Source organism: Coloeus monedula (assembly GCF_965178545.1).
Source record: "Coloeus monedula genome assembly, chromosome: 15".
Lineage (NCBI taxonomy): Eukaryota > Metazoa > Chordata > Aves > Passeriformes > Corvidae > Coloeus > Coloeus monedula.
The window spans coordinates 16,587,310-16,602,814 of NC_138795.1; the positions used below are offsets into that span (position 1 = coordinate 16,587,310).

At 54.5% G+C, this 15,505-nt stretch overlaps 2 protein-coding genes across 2 annotated transcripts; both read left to right on the top strand.

Moving 5' to 3' along the window:
• Nucleotides 1-610: 610 nt before the first annotated feature.
• Nucleotides 611-3,142, top strand: LOC309578686 (protocadherin alpha-13-like; the record flags this gene model as incomplete). The annotated part of the gene is made up of 1 exon (XM_082291477.1): nt 611-3,142. The coding sequence occupies one exon, from the start codon at nt 611-613 to the stop codon at nt 3,140-3,142; it is 2,532 nt and encodes an 843-aa protein (XP_082147603.1).
• A 4,623-nt stretch (nt 3,143-7,765) lies between these two features.
• On the top strand, nt 7,766-10,309 carry LOC309578687 (protocadherin alpha-6-like; the record flags this gene model as incomplete). Its single annotated transcript, XM_082291478.1, has 1 exon — nt 7,766-10,309. The coding sequence occupies one exon, from the start codon at nt 7,766-7,768 to the stop codon at nt 10,307-10,309; it is 2,544 nt and encodes an 847-aa protein (XP_082147604.1).
• Nucleotides 10,310-15,505: the final 5,196 nt, after the last annotated feature.

Below are 15,505 nucleotides of genomic sequence, written 5' to 3' on the forward strand. Positions count from 1 at the left end.
CGCTGATGATTCTGAAATTGATGGTCTCTACCAGCGCGCCAGAGGCAACTGACGACTTTCCGGTGCGACTAAAGAATACAGAAGGGTGGGAAGATATGAGAAAAGAGTGGAAAGAATGGAAAGCGGCAGGACAGGAAACAAAAGAAGACAGAGAACGAAGAAAGAGAAAAGAGTACAATGAAAAAAAGCGAGAGGGAAACTAAATATGGCAAAAAAGAAGAAAATGCAGGAAGCAAGAAAAATGAAAACGCCAGCGAAGAAAGAAAAAGAACTGAAAGATTATTTGCAAACAAACAAGAAGAGATAAGGGGGAAAAAGAGGAGCAGGAAGAAACGGCTGAAAACATACCCACCGCGGGGCGGAGGAGATGGGCGCTGTGGCGGAGCGTGTGAGGCGGCGGAGCAGCGCACGGTGTCGCTGCAGGCTCAGGAACGGCGTCTGGGCGGCTCCGCCCCGGTGCGGCGGAGAGCCCGGCTGTGAGCGCGGGGGGGCGGCGCGGGCCGGGCAGCAGAGCCGGTGCGTCCGGGCGGCGGCGGGGAGCCGTGCGGGGCCCGTGCCGGGGCCGGCAGCCACAGCGGCACAGGCGGCACAGGCGGCACAGGCGGCGGCGATGGGGGAGCGTTGTTGTGCGGTGGTGCGGGTGCTGGTGCTGCAGGCGGCCTGGGCGCTGTCGGGCGGGCAGGTGCGGTACTCGGTGCCGGAGGAAGCCAAGGCCGGCACGGTGGTGGGCCGTCTGGCGCAGGACCTGGGCCTGGAGGCGGGCGAGGCGGAGGCGCGGCGGCTGCGGCTGGTGGCGCAGGGCCGGCGGGCGAGCGTGGAGGTGAGCGGGGCGAGCGGCGCGCTGCTGGTGAGCTCGCGGCTCGACCGGGAGGAGCTGTGCGGCAAGAGCGCGCCGTGCGCGCTGCGGCTGGAGGTGCTGGTGGAGCGGCCGCTGCGCGTCTTCCATGTGCAGCTGGAGGTCACCGACATCAACGACAATGCCCCCATCTTCCCCGCCGCCCGAAAAAACCTCAGTTTGTCGGAGAACTCCCCTACCGGGTCTCGTTTCCCGCTGGAGGGCGCGTCGGATGCGGATATCGGAGCGAACGCTCAGCTCTCCTATACACTCAGCGCCAGCGAGCACTTCAGAATAGAGGAAGAAAATAGTAACTCTCGCAGTAAGTCCCTGTTTCTGGTACTCACGAGATCTTTGGACCGCGAGACGATTCCCGTTCACCGGTTGGTGCTGACGGCGAGTGACGGGGGCCGGCCGTCTCTGACGGGCACCATGGAGTTGGTGATCTCGGTGCTGGACGTGAATGACAATGCACCCCAGTTCAACCAGTCAGTGTATAATGTAGTTTTGCCCGAGGACGCATTACAACGAACGCTAGTGGCGCGTGTGAATGCGACGGATCCGGACTTGGGAATATATGGAGAAGTAATTTATGAAATCGATACTGTTGTTCCTCCCTCTGCCTCAGATGTTTTCAGCATTGATGCGAACTCTGGGGAGATCCGACTGTGGGGCGAGCTAGACTTTGAGACATTTAATCTATACGACCTAAATGTAAAGGCAAAAGATAAGGGGACACCGCCGCTGCTGGGTCACTGCAAGGTGCTGGTGGAGGTGCTGGACGTGAACGACAACGCGCCGGAGGTGTGGGTGACGTCGCTGTCGGTGCCGGTGCCGGAGGACGCGTCGGTGGGGACGGTGGTGGCCCTGCTGAGCGTGTCGGACCGGGACTCGGGGGCGAACGGTCGCGTGCGGTGCTGGGTGTGGCCGGCGTCGCCGTTCGGTCTGGAGGCGACGTTCGCGGGCTCGTACTCGCTGGTGCTGCGCGAGGCGCTGGACCGGGAGCGGGTGTCGGAGTACGAGGTGGAGGTGCGTGCGGAGGACGGCGGGGCGCCGGCGCTGCGCGGCAGGCGCGGGCTGCGGGTGGCGGTGTCGGACGTGAACGACAACGCGCCGGCGTTCGCGCAGGCCGTGTACACGGTGCTGGCGCGGGAGAACAACGCGGCGGGCGCGGAGCTGGCGCGGCTGTGGGCGCGGGACCCGGACGAGGCGGGCAACGGGCGCGTGAGCTACTCGGTGTGGGAGGGCGGCGTGGGCGGCGGGTGGCGTCCGGCGTCGAGCTACGTGTCGGTGGACGCGGAGAGCGGGCGTCTGTGGGCGCTGCAGCCCTTGGACTACGAGGAGCTGCAGGTGCTGCAGTTCGAGGTGCGTGCGGTGGACGCGGGCGAGCCGCCGCTGTGCGGCAACGCCACGGTGCAGCTGTTCGTGCTGGACGAGAACGACAACGCGCCGGCGCTGCTGCCGCCTGCGGGCTCGGCGCCGGAGGCGGGCGGCGTGGCGGGCGAGGCGGCGGCGGCGGCGGCGGGCTCGGTGTCGGTGTCGGGCACGCTGTGGGCGTGGGCGGCGTGGGGGGCGCCGGCGGGGCAGGTGGTGGCGAAGATCCGCGCCGTGGACGCCGACTCGGGCTACAACGCGTGGCTGCGCTACGAGCTGTGGGAGCCGCGGGGCAAGGGCCCGTTCCGCGTGGGGCTCTACAGCGGCGAGGTGAGCACGGCGCGGGCGCTGGAGGAGGCGGACGGCCCTCGCCAGAGGCTGCTGATCGTGGTGCGCGACCACGGCGAGCCGGCGCGCTCGGCCACGGCCACGCTCAGCGTGTCGCTGGTGGAAGCCGCCGAGGCGGCGCTGGCCGCGGCCGCGGGATCGTCGTCGTCGTCGTCGTCGCGCTCGGCGGCGGGCGCGGAGATGGGCGCTGGTGCGGCGACGAACGTGTGGCTGGTGGTGGCCATCTGCGCGGTGTCGAGCCTGTTCCTGCTGGCCGTGGTGCTGTACGGGGCGTCGCGCTGGGCGCCGCGGGCGGCCGTGCTGTCGGGGCCCGGGCCCACGACGCTCGTGTGCGCCAGCGAAGTGGGCAGCTGGTCGTACTCGCAGCGCCACAGCCGGAGCCTGTGCGTGGCGGACGGCGCGGGCAAGAGCGACCTCATGGTTTTCAGCCCCAACTTCCCTCCGCCGCCGCCCGGCCCCGCGGCCAAGGACACGCAGCCGGAGCCCTCCGCTCTCCTGGACACGGTCAGTGGCACCGCCTTGCTCGCCTCTTTCTCTTTCCCTTTGCCCCTTCTCTCTCATTTCCTAACCTGGCTCTGCTATTAGCCGGGCTCCGCCTTCTCGGCCTGAGGGCGATGGGTGCTTAAGTTAATTGTATTGGGTGTTAATTGCACCTTTGTGTCTGCTGCCTGGTCCTTGCAGGGTAAGGGTAGTGCGGTAACCTCTTTGTGTAGAGACCCCTGAGATTTGCTGGTGTGGATGTGAATTGTTCCGGCCTAGAATGAAATCACTGCTGGTTGCCATGGGAGCTGTCCTGTGATGCCTGGAGGTTTCCGTTTTGGAGACAACGCTCCTGCTTGCTGGTTGTGTAGATTTTCCACACGAGCTTGCTGAAGCCGTGCAGGACAGGCTGTGACGGTGACAGTCCCCCAAGTGCTGTGTACCTCCTCATTGCCTTTGCTGACTGTGGTGGTATCACATGTGGTTTCTTCTGTGCCCTCATGTTCTGTCATGTGTCCTCTACAAGCGATGTGAGGCAAGGTGACCAGCTGGACTTGTGTTCCCACGTCATTATTAAAACTGGGAAGGCTTTGTGGTCTTTTCATGTTTTGTTTCACGCCCAGATTTTGTTAGCTGCAGTTGTTAACTTGCATTCCTGGCTGGAGAGGTGGCTTGATGGACCCTGACGTTTTGTTGACATGTTTTTTCAATATTTACATTTGGAACACCTTTACAATTCCTCTTCTAAACCACAACGAGAAAAAAATCCTACTACCAATTTTTTCTACACAGTAAATATCCGTTGTATTGGTGTGTTCATCACCACGTTGCTTGGTCTCTCTCAGCAAGACATCAGTGTCCATTGCCATGAGAGCAGTCCTGTATAGAAAATATTGGTGTCAGATCTGTAACACTGCCAGAGCTCAAGGTGCAGCTGCAGAGTGTGCCAGACCATGTATGTGATGCCACCTGTGTGGGTTTTACAGTGCTCTCATTGCTGGGAAGGGTAAGCAGAAGTCGAATTGATTGCTGAGGTAGGGGAAGCAAATTATGCCTTGTCACAGAGGTGAATGTGGCAGTGACACTGAGTAGGGTCCGGCTATGTCCTGATGTGAATGGTGACCTTGAGCACTGGGAGGACTTGTCTGAGGGAACCTGGAATAATTTTTAAGAGAATGGGTCATGTTGTAAGAGGAGAGGAATGGAAATGATGTCCTTTTCTGGAGAATAACTGTTTTGGACTGGGGAATGGAGGATACTTAGAGGAAAGCAGGAGCCAGGATGGGCACAGAGTGTTTCTGCCCAGGATCCTTTCCCAAGTTCCAAGGGTGTGAAGTTGGAGGCCTTCTGGATCTTGAGATGATATGTGCTATTGAAATGGCCACAGAGTCCTTTGAGGTTATGAATATCTCCCATCAGAGACAGTCCCTTGTGCTGCCACTGGCCTGACATGTGGAATGTGCTGGATAAGAGTTGGTAACATTCAGACTCCTGAAGGTTTTTGCTGCTGCTGCTGCTGCTTTGGGAGTGTTGTTGTGGGAGGGTAGCACTTCAAACTGCTTTCCATGTGTATTGTAGGGCGTTTATACCAGCTTCCACAGCTCTTGCCATGGTGGGTCTGTGCTCCTCTTCAGACACGATTTTCATGGCAGTTGAGGGGGTGGCTGTAATCTTGTTGAGCTTTTCTTCCCCTTCCTGTGCTCTTGCAGAGTCGGTGTGGGTAGAGATGGTGTGTGCTGTTATCACACACGGCTCCTTCTGGTGTCTGGATTGTACACACCAAACATCCTCACCTACAGAGCAGCCCAGGTCTGGTTTTCTGTGGTAGAAATTCTCCCACCCAGTTGTCATTTTGAGTGCACTTGTGCTTCATCTCTTGGTGTGGTCTCTTGAAAGAGAAGATCTGTGGGGACTGGGATGAGAACTGTTCATGACTCTAATCACAAAACCTTTAAGAACTCGATTTGTATTTGAAATTACTGAAAAGACACAAAGCATCCTGGCATGTGGGAAGAGTCCAAGAGTCACAGAATGGATTTGCAGCACTCTACATCATATTCTTTGTGCCAGGCATAAGGGAAGGGGAGGATTTGAATACATCATTGGGGAGGAAATGGAGAATGTCTGCTTAATAGTGGAGATCCCAGTTCCCAGGGTGTAAGACAGATGATTGCAGTGGAATATCACGAGGAGGGTCCCACCACACAGTGCTGCTCTCCTGGGATCCTCTCAGGACACCCAGAGGTTCTGCGTATCTTAGGGCAGTGTTGTTCTTTCTGGTATTGCTGCTGGTAGAGACATCTGCCCTGCGTGCCTTTAATTACTTGGGTTTGATGTGGAATGTTGTTGGTCAAAGAGAAGCTTTTTGAAATTTGGATCATGCTGCTGTGCCTTCTCTGAACATTTCATTGGTTGCCTTTGCTCTTAGCCTTGCTAGAGAGGGGAAGGATTGGTCTTGTATTCAAGATGTTGCCTTAACTTGCATTTCAATAAAGTGGAATGGAACATTTTGTTTTTCTTTTCTCCTCTCTAATAAGACCTGCCCAACCTTTAAATTTTTGCAGTGTTTTCTTTATTTGTTTTGCTTTTTTCCCTGTCATATTGGCAAAGTGTTGGTAATGTTGGATGAAACGCAGACTGCTGATTTTGGCAGCTGTCAGGTGTCAGATGCTGAGTGTTTTCCCACTGGTGTAGGGAGTCCCCTTTCTGCCAGAACTCAGTTTAATTTTGAGAGAATTGTCTGTAATTTACAGGTCTGCTTCCATCCTCCATTGTGATAGAAATACATAGTGGGCACTGTATTCTATTCAGTTTTTGCAGAACTTGAGTTATTTTTTTAATGTCCAGCTTCCCCAGAAATACTGATAATATTAAGGGCAAATATCCCTTTAAACCAATTTCCGTCCCTGAGGATGTTTCTTTTCTGAAGAAGGAACCAGTCATGCCACAGGTAAGTCACTCACCTGAAGTGGATGTGTCTGAGATAGGTGTTCTTCAGCTTCTCTTCACTTGTGCCATCTTTATTTTGAATCATCACAATGTTGACCCTATGGGACAAACAAAGCATCATTGTCTGCTTTCGTACTTTCCCTGCAGCTTCCAGGCACAGCTGGGTGGGTGGCAGCCACTGGGAATGGAGGAGGGACCACAGTCCACCTCAGGGAGTGGCTGTGTTGGGAGTCACGGGGATGTTCTTAGCGCCAATGCCGTGGTGTTACCTCGGTGCATTTTGTTTGACTGTGTGACAGGGGCATCCTGCGAATGGTTGGGAGGTTTTCTGTGGGGAGCAATGCTCGTAGATACTGAGGATGTGGGTGTGTTGTTGTGGCAGTGCATTCCTGCCTTAAAGGGAAGGCATAAACTTGGCATTTCGTAGGTAGAAAACGAGTCAGGAAGAATCGAGATACATGAAGAAAGCTCAGGAGTGGTGCTTTCCCAATGCTTTTTAAAGTTTTTATGGAACATTTTCGTGCTGGGCTGTGATAGCTTTGAATTTCTGAACAGGAAAATCCCCTGAGTTGTTTGGACTCTTTCAGGCTTGCTTGCACAGATGTCTCAGTAGCTGTGGCTTCACCTGGTGTGTCAGAGAGTGGTGGAACCTGTTCTGATACACAGGAGCTGTTCTTTGGCGTGTGATTGCCTTGCTGTGTTATTGCTGCATCCTTGAGAGTACTGGAGGCTGAAGTGTCTGGCCTTTATCCTGGAAAATGGGGAAGTTGTAAGTGCATGGACAGGAGGAAAGCAGGAAGATTTTTACGTCTTGGAAGAGATGGAGGGCAGAAGGGAAGAGAAAGGAGAGCTTTTGCCAAAGAACGTGTCCCTATTCAAAGTTGAGAATGTTGTAAACGCAGTAAAAGCTTCCTTGTAAGGGAAAAATGAAGAGAGGATGGAAACGGAAGGAAATTGGAAACAAGGATAGGGAAGGAAGGAAACAAGGATAAGGAAGGAAACAAGGATAAGGAAGGAAACAAGGAAGGAAGGAAGGAAGGGCAAAGAACGAAGACAGTAGTAGAAAAAAGAAAGGGAAAAGGGAGTATCCATAAATGGCATGTCACTGACACTACCACTGTATACAGAAAGGGTGGAAGGAGAGAAAGGAGAAAAAGAAAATAAGAAAAAAAGAGAAGAGAAAGACAAACGGAGAGAAGAGGAATGACACAAGGAGGTAATTAAGAATGGGAGATGAAAAAAAGAGAAAGAAAAAAACGGCAGAGAAAACGAGCAGTATGCAGCGACCTTACCTCTAATTGCCGGTCGGAGCTGGTTCCCAACAGCGTCTGCCTCGATTAGAATATTATGCACACCGGAGCTGATGGTGGCGCCGGAGACTTGGTAAATCCGACTTGTTCTGTCAGCAGTGAGGCTCCGGAGGCGACTCGCGAGTCACCAGAAGAGATGAAGAAGAGAACAATGGAAAAGGCCCAAAGAAAAAAGATGAAGGAGTGTCAGGGGAGCAACGGACGGCAGAGGAGATGGGCATGACGGAGCGGAGGCGCGGGCGCTGTGGCGGAGCGTGTGAGGCGGCGGAGCAGCGCACGGTGTCGCTGCAGGCTCAGGAACGGCGTCTGGGCGGCTCCGCCCCGGTGCGGCGGAGAGCCCGGCTGTGAGCGCGGGGGGGCGGCGCGGGCCGGGCAGCAGAGCCGGTGCGTCCGGGCGGCGGCGGGGAGCCGTGCGGGGCCCGTGCCGGGGCCGGCAGCCACAGCGGCACAGGCGGCACAGGCGGCGGCGATGGGGGAGCGTTGTTGTGCGGTGGTGCGGGTGCTGGTGCTGCAGGCGGCCTGGGCGCTGTCGGGCGGGCAGGTGCGGTACTCGGTGCCGGAGGAAGCCAAGGCCGGCACGGTGGTGGGCCGTCTGGCGCAGGACCTGGGCCTGGAGGCGGGCGAGGCGGAGGCGCGGCGGCTGCGGCTGGTGGCGCAGGGCCGGCGGGCGAGCGTGGAGGTGAGCGGGGCGAGCGGCGCGCTGCTGGTGAGCTCGCGGCTCGACCGGGAGGAGCTGTGCGGCAAGAGCGCGCCGTGCGCGCTGCGGCTGGAGGTGCTGGTGGAGCGGCCGCTGCGCGTCTTCCATGTGCAGCTGGAGGTCACCGACATCAACGACAATGCCCCCATCTTCCCCGCCGCCCGGAAAAACCTCAGTTTGTCGGAGAACTCCCCCCCCGGGTTCCGTTTCCCGCTGGAGGGCGCGTCGGATGCGGATATCGGAGCGAACGCGCAGCTCTCCTATACACTCAGCTCCACCGAGCATTTCTCTCTGGATTTACAAAAATCGGGTGAGCGAAATATTGAACCTGAACTCGTTTTAACAAAATCTTTGGACCGCGAGACGATTCCCGTTCACCGGTTGGTGCTGACGGCGAGTGACGGGGGCCGGCCGTCTCTGACGGGCACCATGGAGCTGGTGATCTCGGTGCTGGATGTGAACGATAACGCGCCTCAATTCAACCAGACGGTGTATAAAGTGCAGCTACCAGAGAGCGCTGAGGTGGGGACGCTGGTGACGCGTGTGAACACCACGGATGCGGACGAGGGTATTAACAGTGAGGTGACCTATACCGTGACGAACTGCATTCCCCCGAGTGGAAGAGATGTGATTTCCATCAATCCGAATACCGGGGAAATTCACCTCACAGCAGCCCTGGACTTCGAAGAAGTCAATGTATTTGATTTCCGTATTGAAGGGAGAGATAAAGGGACACCCCCGCTGTCGGGTCACTGCAAGGTGGTGCTGGAGGTACTGGACGTGAACGACAACGCGCCGGAGGTGTGGGTGACGTCGCTGTCGGTGCCGGTGCCGGAGGACGCGTCGGTGGGGACGGTGGTGGCCCTGCTGAGCGTGTCGGACCGGGACTCGGGGGCGAACGGTCGCGTGCGGTGCTGGGTGTGGCCGGCGTCGCCGTTCGGTCTGGAGGCGACGTTCGCGGGCTCGTACTCGCTGGTGCTGCGCGAGGCGCTGGACCGGGAGCGGGTGTCGGAGTACGAGGTGGAGGTGCGTGCGGAGGACGGCGGGGCGCCGGCGCTGCGCGGCAGGCGCGGGCTGCGGGTGGCGGTGTCGGACGTGAACGACAACGCGCCGGCGTTCGCGCAGGCCGTGTACACGGTGCTGGCGCGGGAGAACAACGCGGCGGGCGCGGAGCTGGCGCGGCTGTGGGCGCGGGACCCGGACGAGGCGGGCAACGGGCGCGTGAGCTACTCGGTGTGGGAGGGCGGCGTGGGCGGCGGGTGGCGTCCGGCGTCGAGCTACGTGTCGGTGGACGCGGAGAGCGGGCGTCTGTGGGCGCTGCAGCCCTTGGACTACGAGGAGCTGCAGGTGCTGCAGTTCGAGGTGCGTGCGGTGGACGCGGGCGAGCCGCCGCTGTGCGGCAACGCCACGGTGCAGCTGTTCGTGCTGGACGAGAACGACAACGCGCCGGCGCTGCTGCCGCCTGCGGGCTCGGCGCCGGAGGCGGGCGGCGTGGCGGGCGAGGCGGCGGCGGCGGCGGCGGCGGGCTCGGTGTCGGTGTCGGGCACGCTGTGGGCGTGGGCGGCGTGGGGGGCGCCGGCGGGGCAGGTGGTGGCGAAGATCCGCGCCGTGGACGCCGACTCGGGCTACAACGCGTGGCTGCGCTACGAGCTGTGGGAGCCGCGGGGCAAGGGCCCGTTCCGCGTGGGGCTCTACAGCGGCGAGGTGAGCACGGCGCGGGCGCTGGAGGAGGCGGACGGCCCTCGCCAGAGGCTGCTGATCGTGGTGCGCGACCACGGCGAGCCGGCGCGCTCGGCCACGGCCACGCTCAGCGTGTCGCTGGTGGAGGCCGCCGAGGCGGCGCTGGCCGCGGCCGCGGGATCGTCGTCGTCGTCGTCGTCGCGCTCGGCGGCGGGCGCGGAGATGGGCGCTGGTGCGGCGAGTGCGGCGACGAACGTGTGGCTGGTGGTGGCCATCTGCGCGGTGTCGAGCCTGTTCCTGCTGGCCGTGGTGCTGTACGGGGCGTCGCGCTGGGCGCCGCGGGCGGCCGTGCTGTCGGGGCCCGGGCCCACGACGCTCGTGTGCGCCAGCGAAGTGGGCAGCTGGTCGTACTCGCAGCGCCACAGCCGGAGCCTGTGCGTGGCGGACGGCGCGGGCAAGAGCGACCTCATGGTTTTCAGCCCCAACTTCCCTCCGCCGCCGCCCGGCCCCGCGGCCAAGGACACGCAGCCGGAGCCCTCCGCTCTCCTGGACACGGTCAGTGGCACCGCCTTGCTCGCCTCTACTCTGTCTCTTCCCCCTCTGCCAAGTCTCTCCCGCCCGCCCCCTGGGTTGTAGCTGGGTTTAGCTGGTGGTAGCTGGGCTCCGCCCCCACGGCCTGAGGGCCGTGTAATCTTGGCTGAGTCTTAAAAATCTGAACGGCACATTTGTGTCTGCCGCAGCGTCCTTGACGGAGCCCCTCAGTTTTTACTGAGCTGGGGAAATGTCTTCATCCCGCTGCTGTTATCGGACCGTAGCTTAGGTTTGCTGCCCCAAATGCGACTTGTTCTCTACTGTGTTTGCTCTCCCATAGAAAGAAATCACTGTTTATGGTGAGAATAGGTTTTCCGAGATGTCAGCTCTGCAGACCACGTTTTTGCTTGCTGTTGTGTAGCATATTAGCCTGAGCTTGCTGAAGGAGGTGAAGACACGCAGGCTGTAGTGGTGACAGTCCCCCAGGCACTATGTAGCACTTAACTGCTTTTGCTGATTGCCGACCGTGCTGGTATCAGCATTGTCGAAAAGTGGGTGCTCTTCCTCTCCTCTGGAAGTGACATGATGAAAGGTGACAATTGTGGCTTCAAGGTTTTCTCTCTCCATGGTGTAGTTTTTTCCCTGTTGATTCTTCCAGCAGACTGAATATGGTACTTGGGAAGGCTTTATTGGACTTTTCCCGTGTTCTTTTCCTAGCATGTTGCTTCTCTAGATAGTAGTATAAACCGTTCATGCAGAGGCTGTTGATTCAAAGTTAGTGTAAGAAAGGAATTTTTTTCCCACATCCCCGTGCCCCACAAATTATTCTGTTTTCTTCCATTCATGGCTGGAAATTGACACTGGCGTGTTATGATGTTCTTTCAATATTTGTATCAGCATTGACATAGTCATGAATTACCCAGAAACAATCTCTTAAATACCACATAAATACATCTGTATAGATGTTTCCCCTTACTGTGCCGTGATCGCCAGTATTTGGATTATTGTCCCAGAGCATGAAATCAATGCCTATTGTCATTAGAGATATCCTGACGCCACATCTACAAATAGATGTCTAATATTTCAGGTGAGTAGCAGAACTGCCAGGTGTGTAAGATTTCCATCCAGTGTAGCTGAAGCATTAGAAAACATGAAAGGTCAACGTCAGGGAGTCTGCTGAATACAGTGTATGGATTTTTTGGTGTTCTCATTGATGACAACAGTTGTAGACTTGCATTCGTGGCCAGAGAATTGCCGTGACGTACACTGGCTTGTTATGATATTTTTGGCATACTTGTATGAGGAGCCATACACTGGCTTGTTATGATATTTTTGGTATGAGGAGCCATGTCTTTGAAAAGCCCTGGAAAGTTACCAATAAAGAATAAACTCAACCAAGCAAGCAAGCATCAAAATCCCTGATAACAAAACCTGAAACATGGATTCTCCTACAGAAACAATAGAATCCTTTACACTGGGGTGCTTTTCAATGATTGAGTTCTTCTATCACGACGTGAAATCAATGCCATTGCCATTTGGAGTTATTCTGACATCACCTTTAGAAAGAGTAGAGTGCTGGACATGGTCTGTATGATACCATCTGTATTTTTTTTTTATGGTGCTCTCATTGCTGGCAATGGTCTGCAAAAGCTGCAGTGAGCCCTGTGGAGGTAAAGGAGACAGTGACATGTTGCAGAGGTGAGTGTGGCTGTGGCACTGCAGGCCCTGGCCATTTCTGATACTAAGGCTGACCTTGAGAAGTGAGATTTGTCTGATGGAATTGGAGGTCCTTGGGAATACCACGGACCATGTCATGAGACAGTCCTCTAGGTACTATTTACTGTGCTGTTACTGTTGCTGCCTGCTGATCATGCTGTTATTTAATGTGGTTTCTTATGAAGAACTCTGTCCTCCTCTTTGACTCTCCTCCATGAGGGATGTCACGCAAGATGACAGCTGTGACTTCACTGTTCTCTCTCCTCGTGGTGTAATTGGTTGGCTCACCACAGTCATTATGAAATCAGGGAAGTGCTTGAACACTTTTCCTATGTTCTTTCTCCAAGTATGTTTTTACTCTACTTACCAGTAGCAAGTATGTAGGCAGAGGACCGTGACCTGAAGTATATGTTTTGTTTATCTTGTCTTGCCTTTCTGAAGTGGATTGCAGGTGGATTGTCCAGTGAGATGGCATGACCATACACTGTCCTGTTTTCATGTTATGTTAATATTTGCATCAACAGCCACAACCTTAAAGAACCCCTGGAAATCCTCTTTTCCAAAGAAAAAACCCCACAATCCCAAAAATTCAACCCATACCCAACACCACATTTTCCTGTGCTGTAGGTATCATTGTTGGCACTGATGAATTTTTCAGCATTTGGGTTGGTATTTCACAGCATGCAGTCAGTGGCCATTGCCTTTAGAGTTGTCCTGACATCACCTCTCTAAATAGTATTCTCCAAAGTGGGTAATGTTTCCGTCTGAGATCGGGGAACCCAGAGAAGGTTGTGAGGTGAACATGGCAGTGGCACTGAGTAGGCCCTGATCATGTCATAATATGAAGTGGGACCTTCCAGTCTGTGGGAACTGGAAATCCTTGGGAAGACCATGGGCCATGTCATAAGAAGACAAGAATATGAGATGATGTTCCTGTCTTGAGAATACGTCCCAGAGTGGGAATGGAGGATGCCTAAAGAAAATTACGAGGCAGGATGGGCACAGTTTTCCTTCCTAAGATCCATTCCTGGGCTCCTAAAGGTATGGAGTTGAAGGCCTTGTGGGTATTGAGTTAATTCCATGGTAGTTTAATGCCCATCATGTCCTTTGAGGTTATGAATATTTTCCACCAGGGCCAGTCCCTGGTGCTGCTGCCTGCCTGAGGTAGACAAGGCATCAGTAAAATGGGTGTGGCATGCAGGCTGCTGCCTATTTCCCAAAGAACTTTTTGATTCCTATTTTGGACAACATTTTCTAGGAAGATAGCACTTCAACGTCCTATCCTTGTATAGTGGTGGGCATCTATAGTATCTTCCACAGCCATTGATCTTTCCATGATGGTTCCTTGGTCCTCCTCAGGCTAATTTTTTAAGGGCACATGATGCTGTGGATGTCATTTTTGTGCATTCAACTTCCCATACCTGTGCACTTGAAAATTTACCCTTGGTAGAAGTTACATGTCCTGTTGTCACAGGTGGCTCATTCTGATGTCTGTGATGTACACACAAAACCCTGCAGAGCACCCCAGCTCTGGTTCTCTGTGGTACAAGTTCTCCCATCCAGTTGATAATAGAGGTGCACTTGTGCTTTGGCATTTGCTCTCATTCGCTCGAACTTCAAAATCCATGTGGATGGGGTGAGAACTGTCATGCCTTTATGTCACAAAGCTCTTAAGAACTCAGTTTTTATGTCCAGTGGTGTTTCCACCAGAGATTGCTGAAAAGGCATAAACCATGAAGTGTATGGAGACAAGAAGAATCTGGCAGGCAGTGAGGGGCTTCATATCCTTCCGTATGTTCTTTGTGCCAATTGTAAGGGAAGGTGAGGATGTGCAAAGACCTAGGACACTCTTATAGAAGGTTTTGTGGTATTGTGGAAGAGATTCTGCAAGTGGCACAAGGTATGGCCTGGGCGTGTGTAATGATGAGGGTGACCTTTAGCAGGGAAGGGTCTTGCCTGAGGGAGATGATTTGTAGAACACAAGACTGTGTCTTTGGTGAAGGACTGGGGAGTGTGTGCTTAGGTAGAGTTGCCATTTCTCAGGGTGTGAGACAGAGGATTCTAGTAGAAAATGCCAAGAAGAGGCTCCACAGACATTGCAAATACCTGGGATTTCTCCAGCTCTCCAAAAGTTCTGCATATCCTTATGCCCCGTTGTTTCCTTCATGTGTTTCAATACAGTGGAATTGGATTATTTGGCTTTCTTCTCTCTTCTTACCAAACCCTCGCAGTCTTTTCTGTCTCTCATGTTAGCAATGTGTTGGTAACATCAGATAATATGAGATACTGAGTTGTAGCACCTGTCTGGTTGCCAACATTCCAGTAATTTTCCATCAGTGTGTAGGATGACTTTTCCATGCCCCTGAGCTGAGGTTGATGTTGAGACAATGTCCTTCCTTAGCTTTATGGTGTCCCCCCTGCTTCCCCCATGACAGAAGTGCATATGGGAGCACTGTGCTTTGCCCAATGATTTCAAGGCTTTTCTAGAATGTGCATGATTTGTTTTCTGTCCATTGTTCCCGGTAGTCTCTGTTAGTGTTAGCAACAGTTTCCCTTCTCTGAAAATATTTCTTTCCTGAAGAAGCAAGCAGTGCTGCTGCTTGCTAAAGTAAAGTAAAATTGCTTCTTGCTAAAGAAGAGGAGTCTGAGAGACAGCTGTACCTTTATTCCTATTTGGTTGTGGTATCTTCATCTTGGACCGACCGGATGTGTCTGGATTGGGAGTTGGAACTCGACACTCCTTGTGGCTTCCTTCCAACTTGAAGTATGCTGTAATTCCTAGATTGGACCAACAAAGCATCACAGTCTGCTCGCATTTCTTTCTTGCTTATTCCAGCATGGTTTGAGCAGTTGGCAGCAAGCACAGATGGAGGTTGGCCTCTGATGTCTTTCTCAAAATAGATGTTTTGGGAGTGGAGAGCATGTTCTCAGGGGAAATGCCATGGGTTTAAGTTCGCATGTATTTCTGGGTGGATCGTGCTATTGAGTGAGAGGTATTCCTTGTGGACCAATGCCCCTGAGCATGGAAGTTCTTGCTGTGTTGTTCTGGCAGAAGTTATCTGCCTGAAAGGAGAAGCAAGAGCTTGTCATTTATCAAGCAGGTGGAATACGAGGCAGGAAGAATAGCACTGCATTGAAATACATGAAGAATTCATAGGAACGGTGGTTGCACTGTGCTTTTTCAGTGTTCGTGGCAGATTGGTGTGCTGGGCTGTGATGCATCTGAGTTCCCAAGTGAGAGACTTTGATGGATTGTTTGGGCTTATTGGAGCATGTTTGCACTGATATCAAAGTTCTTAGGGATTGGTCTTCCTGTTCCAAGGGAGGTGTATTCTTTTCTGGTGTAGTACAGCTGTTCTTTGCCATATTATTGCCTTCCTGTGTTATTTGCTGGTCCAGGAGGGGACTGGAGTCTGAGGAGTGTGGCTTTCTTCCCGACGGGGAGGGAAGGGGAGAGGAGGTGCAGGGACAGTCTATTTACTTCACTTTTTCTGGAGGAAGTTTCCTTACAGGAGGCATGTAAGGCCCCCAGGAGCACTCTTATCAAAGGGCAGGTCTCTGATAAATGAAGAGGGTGATGTAGAC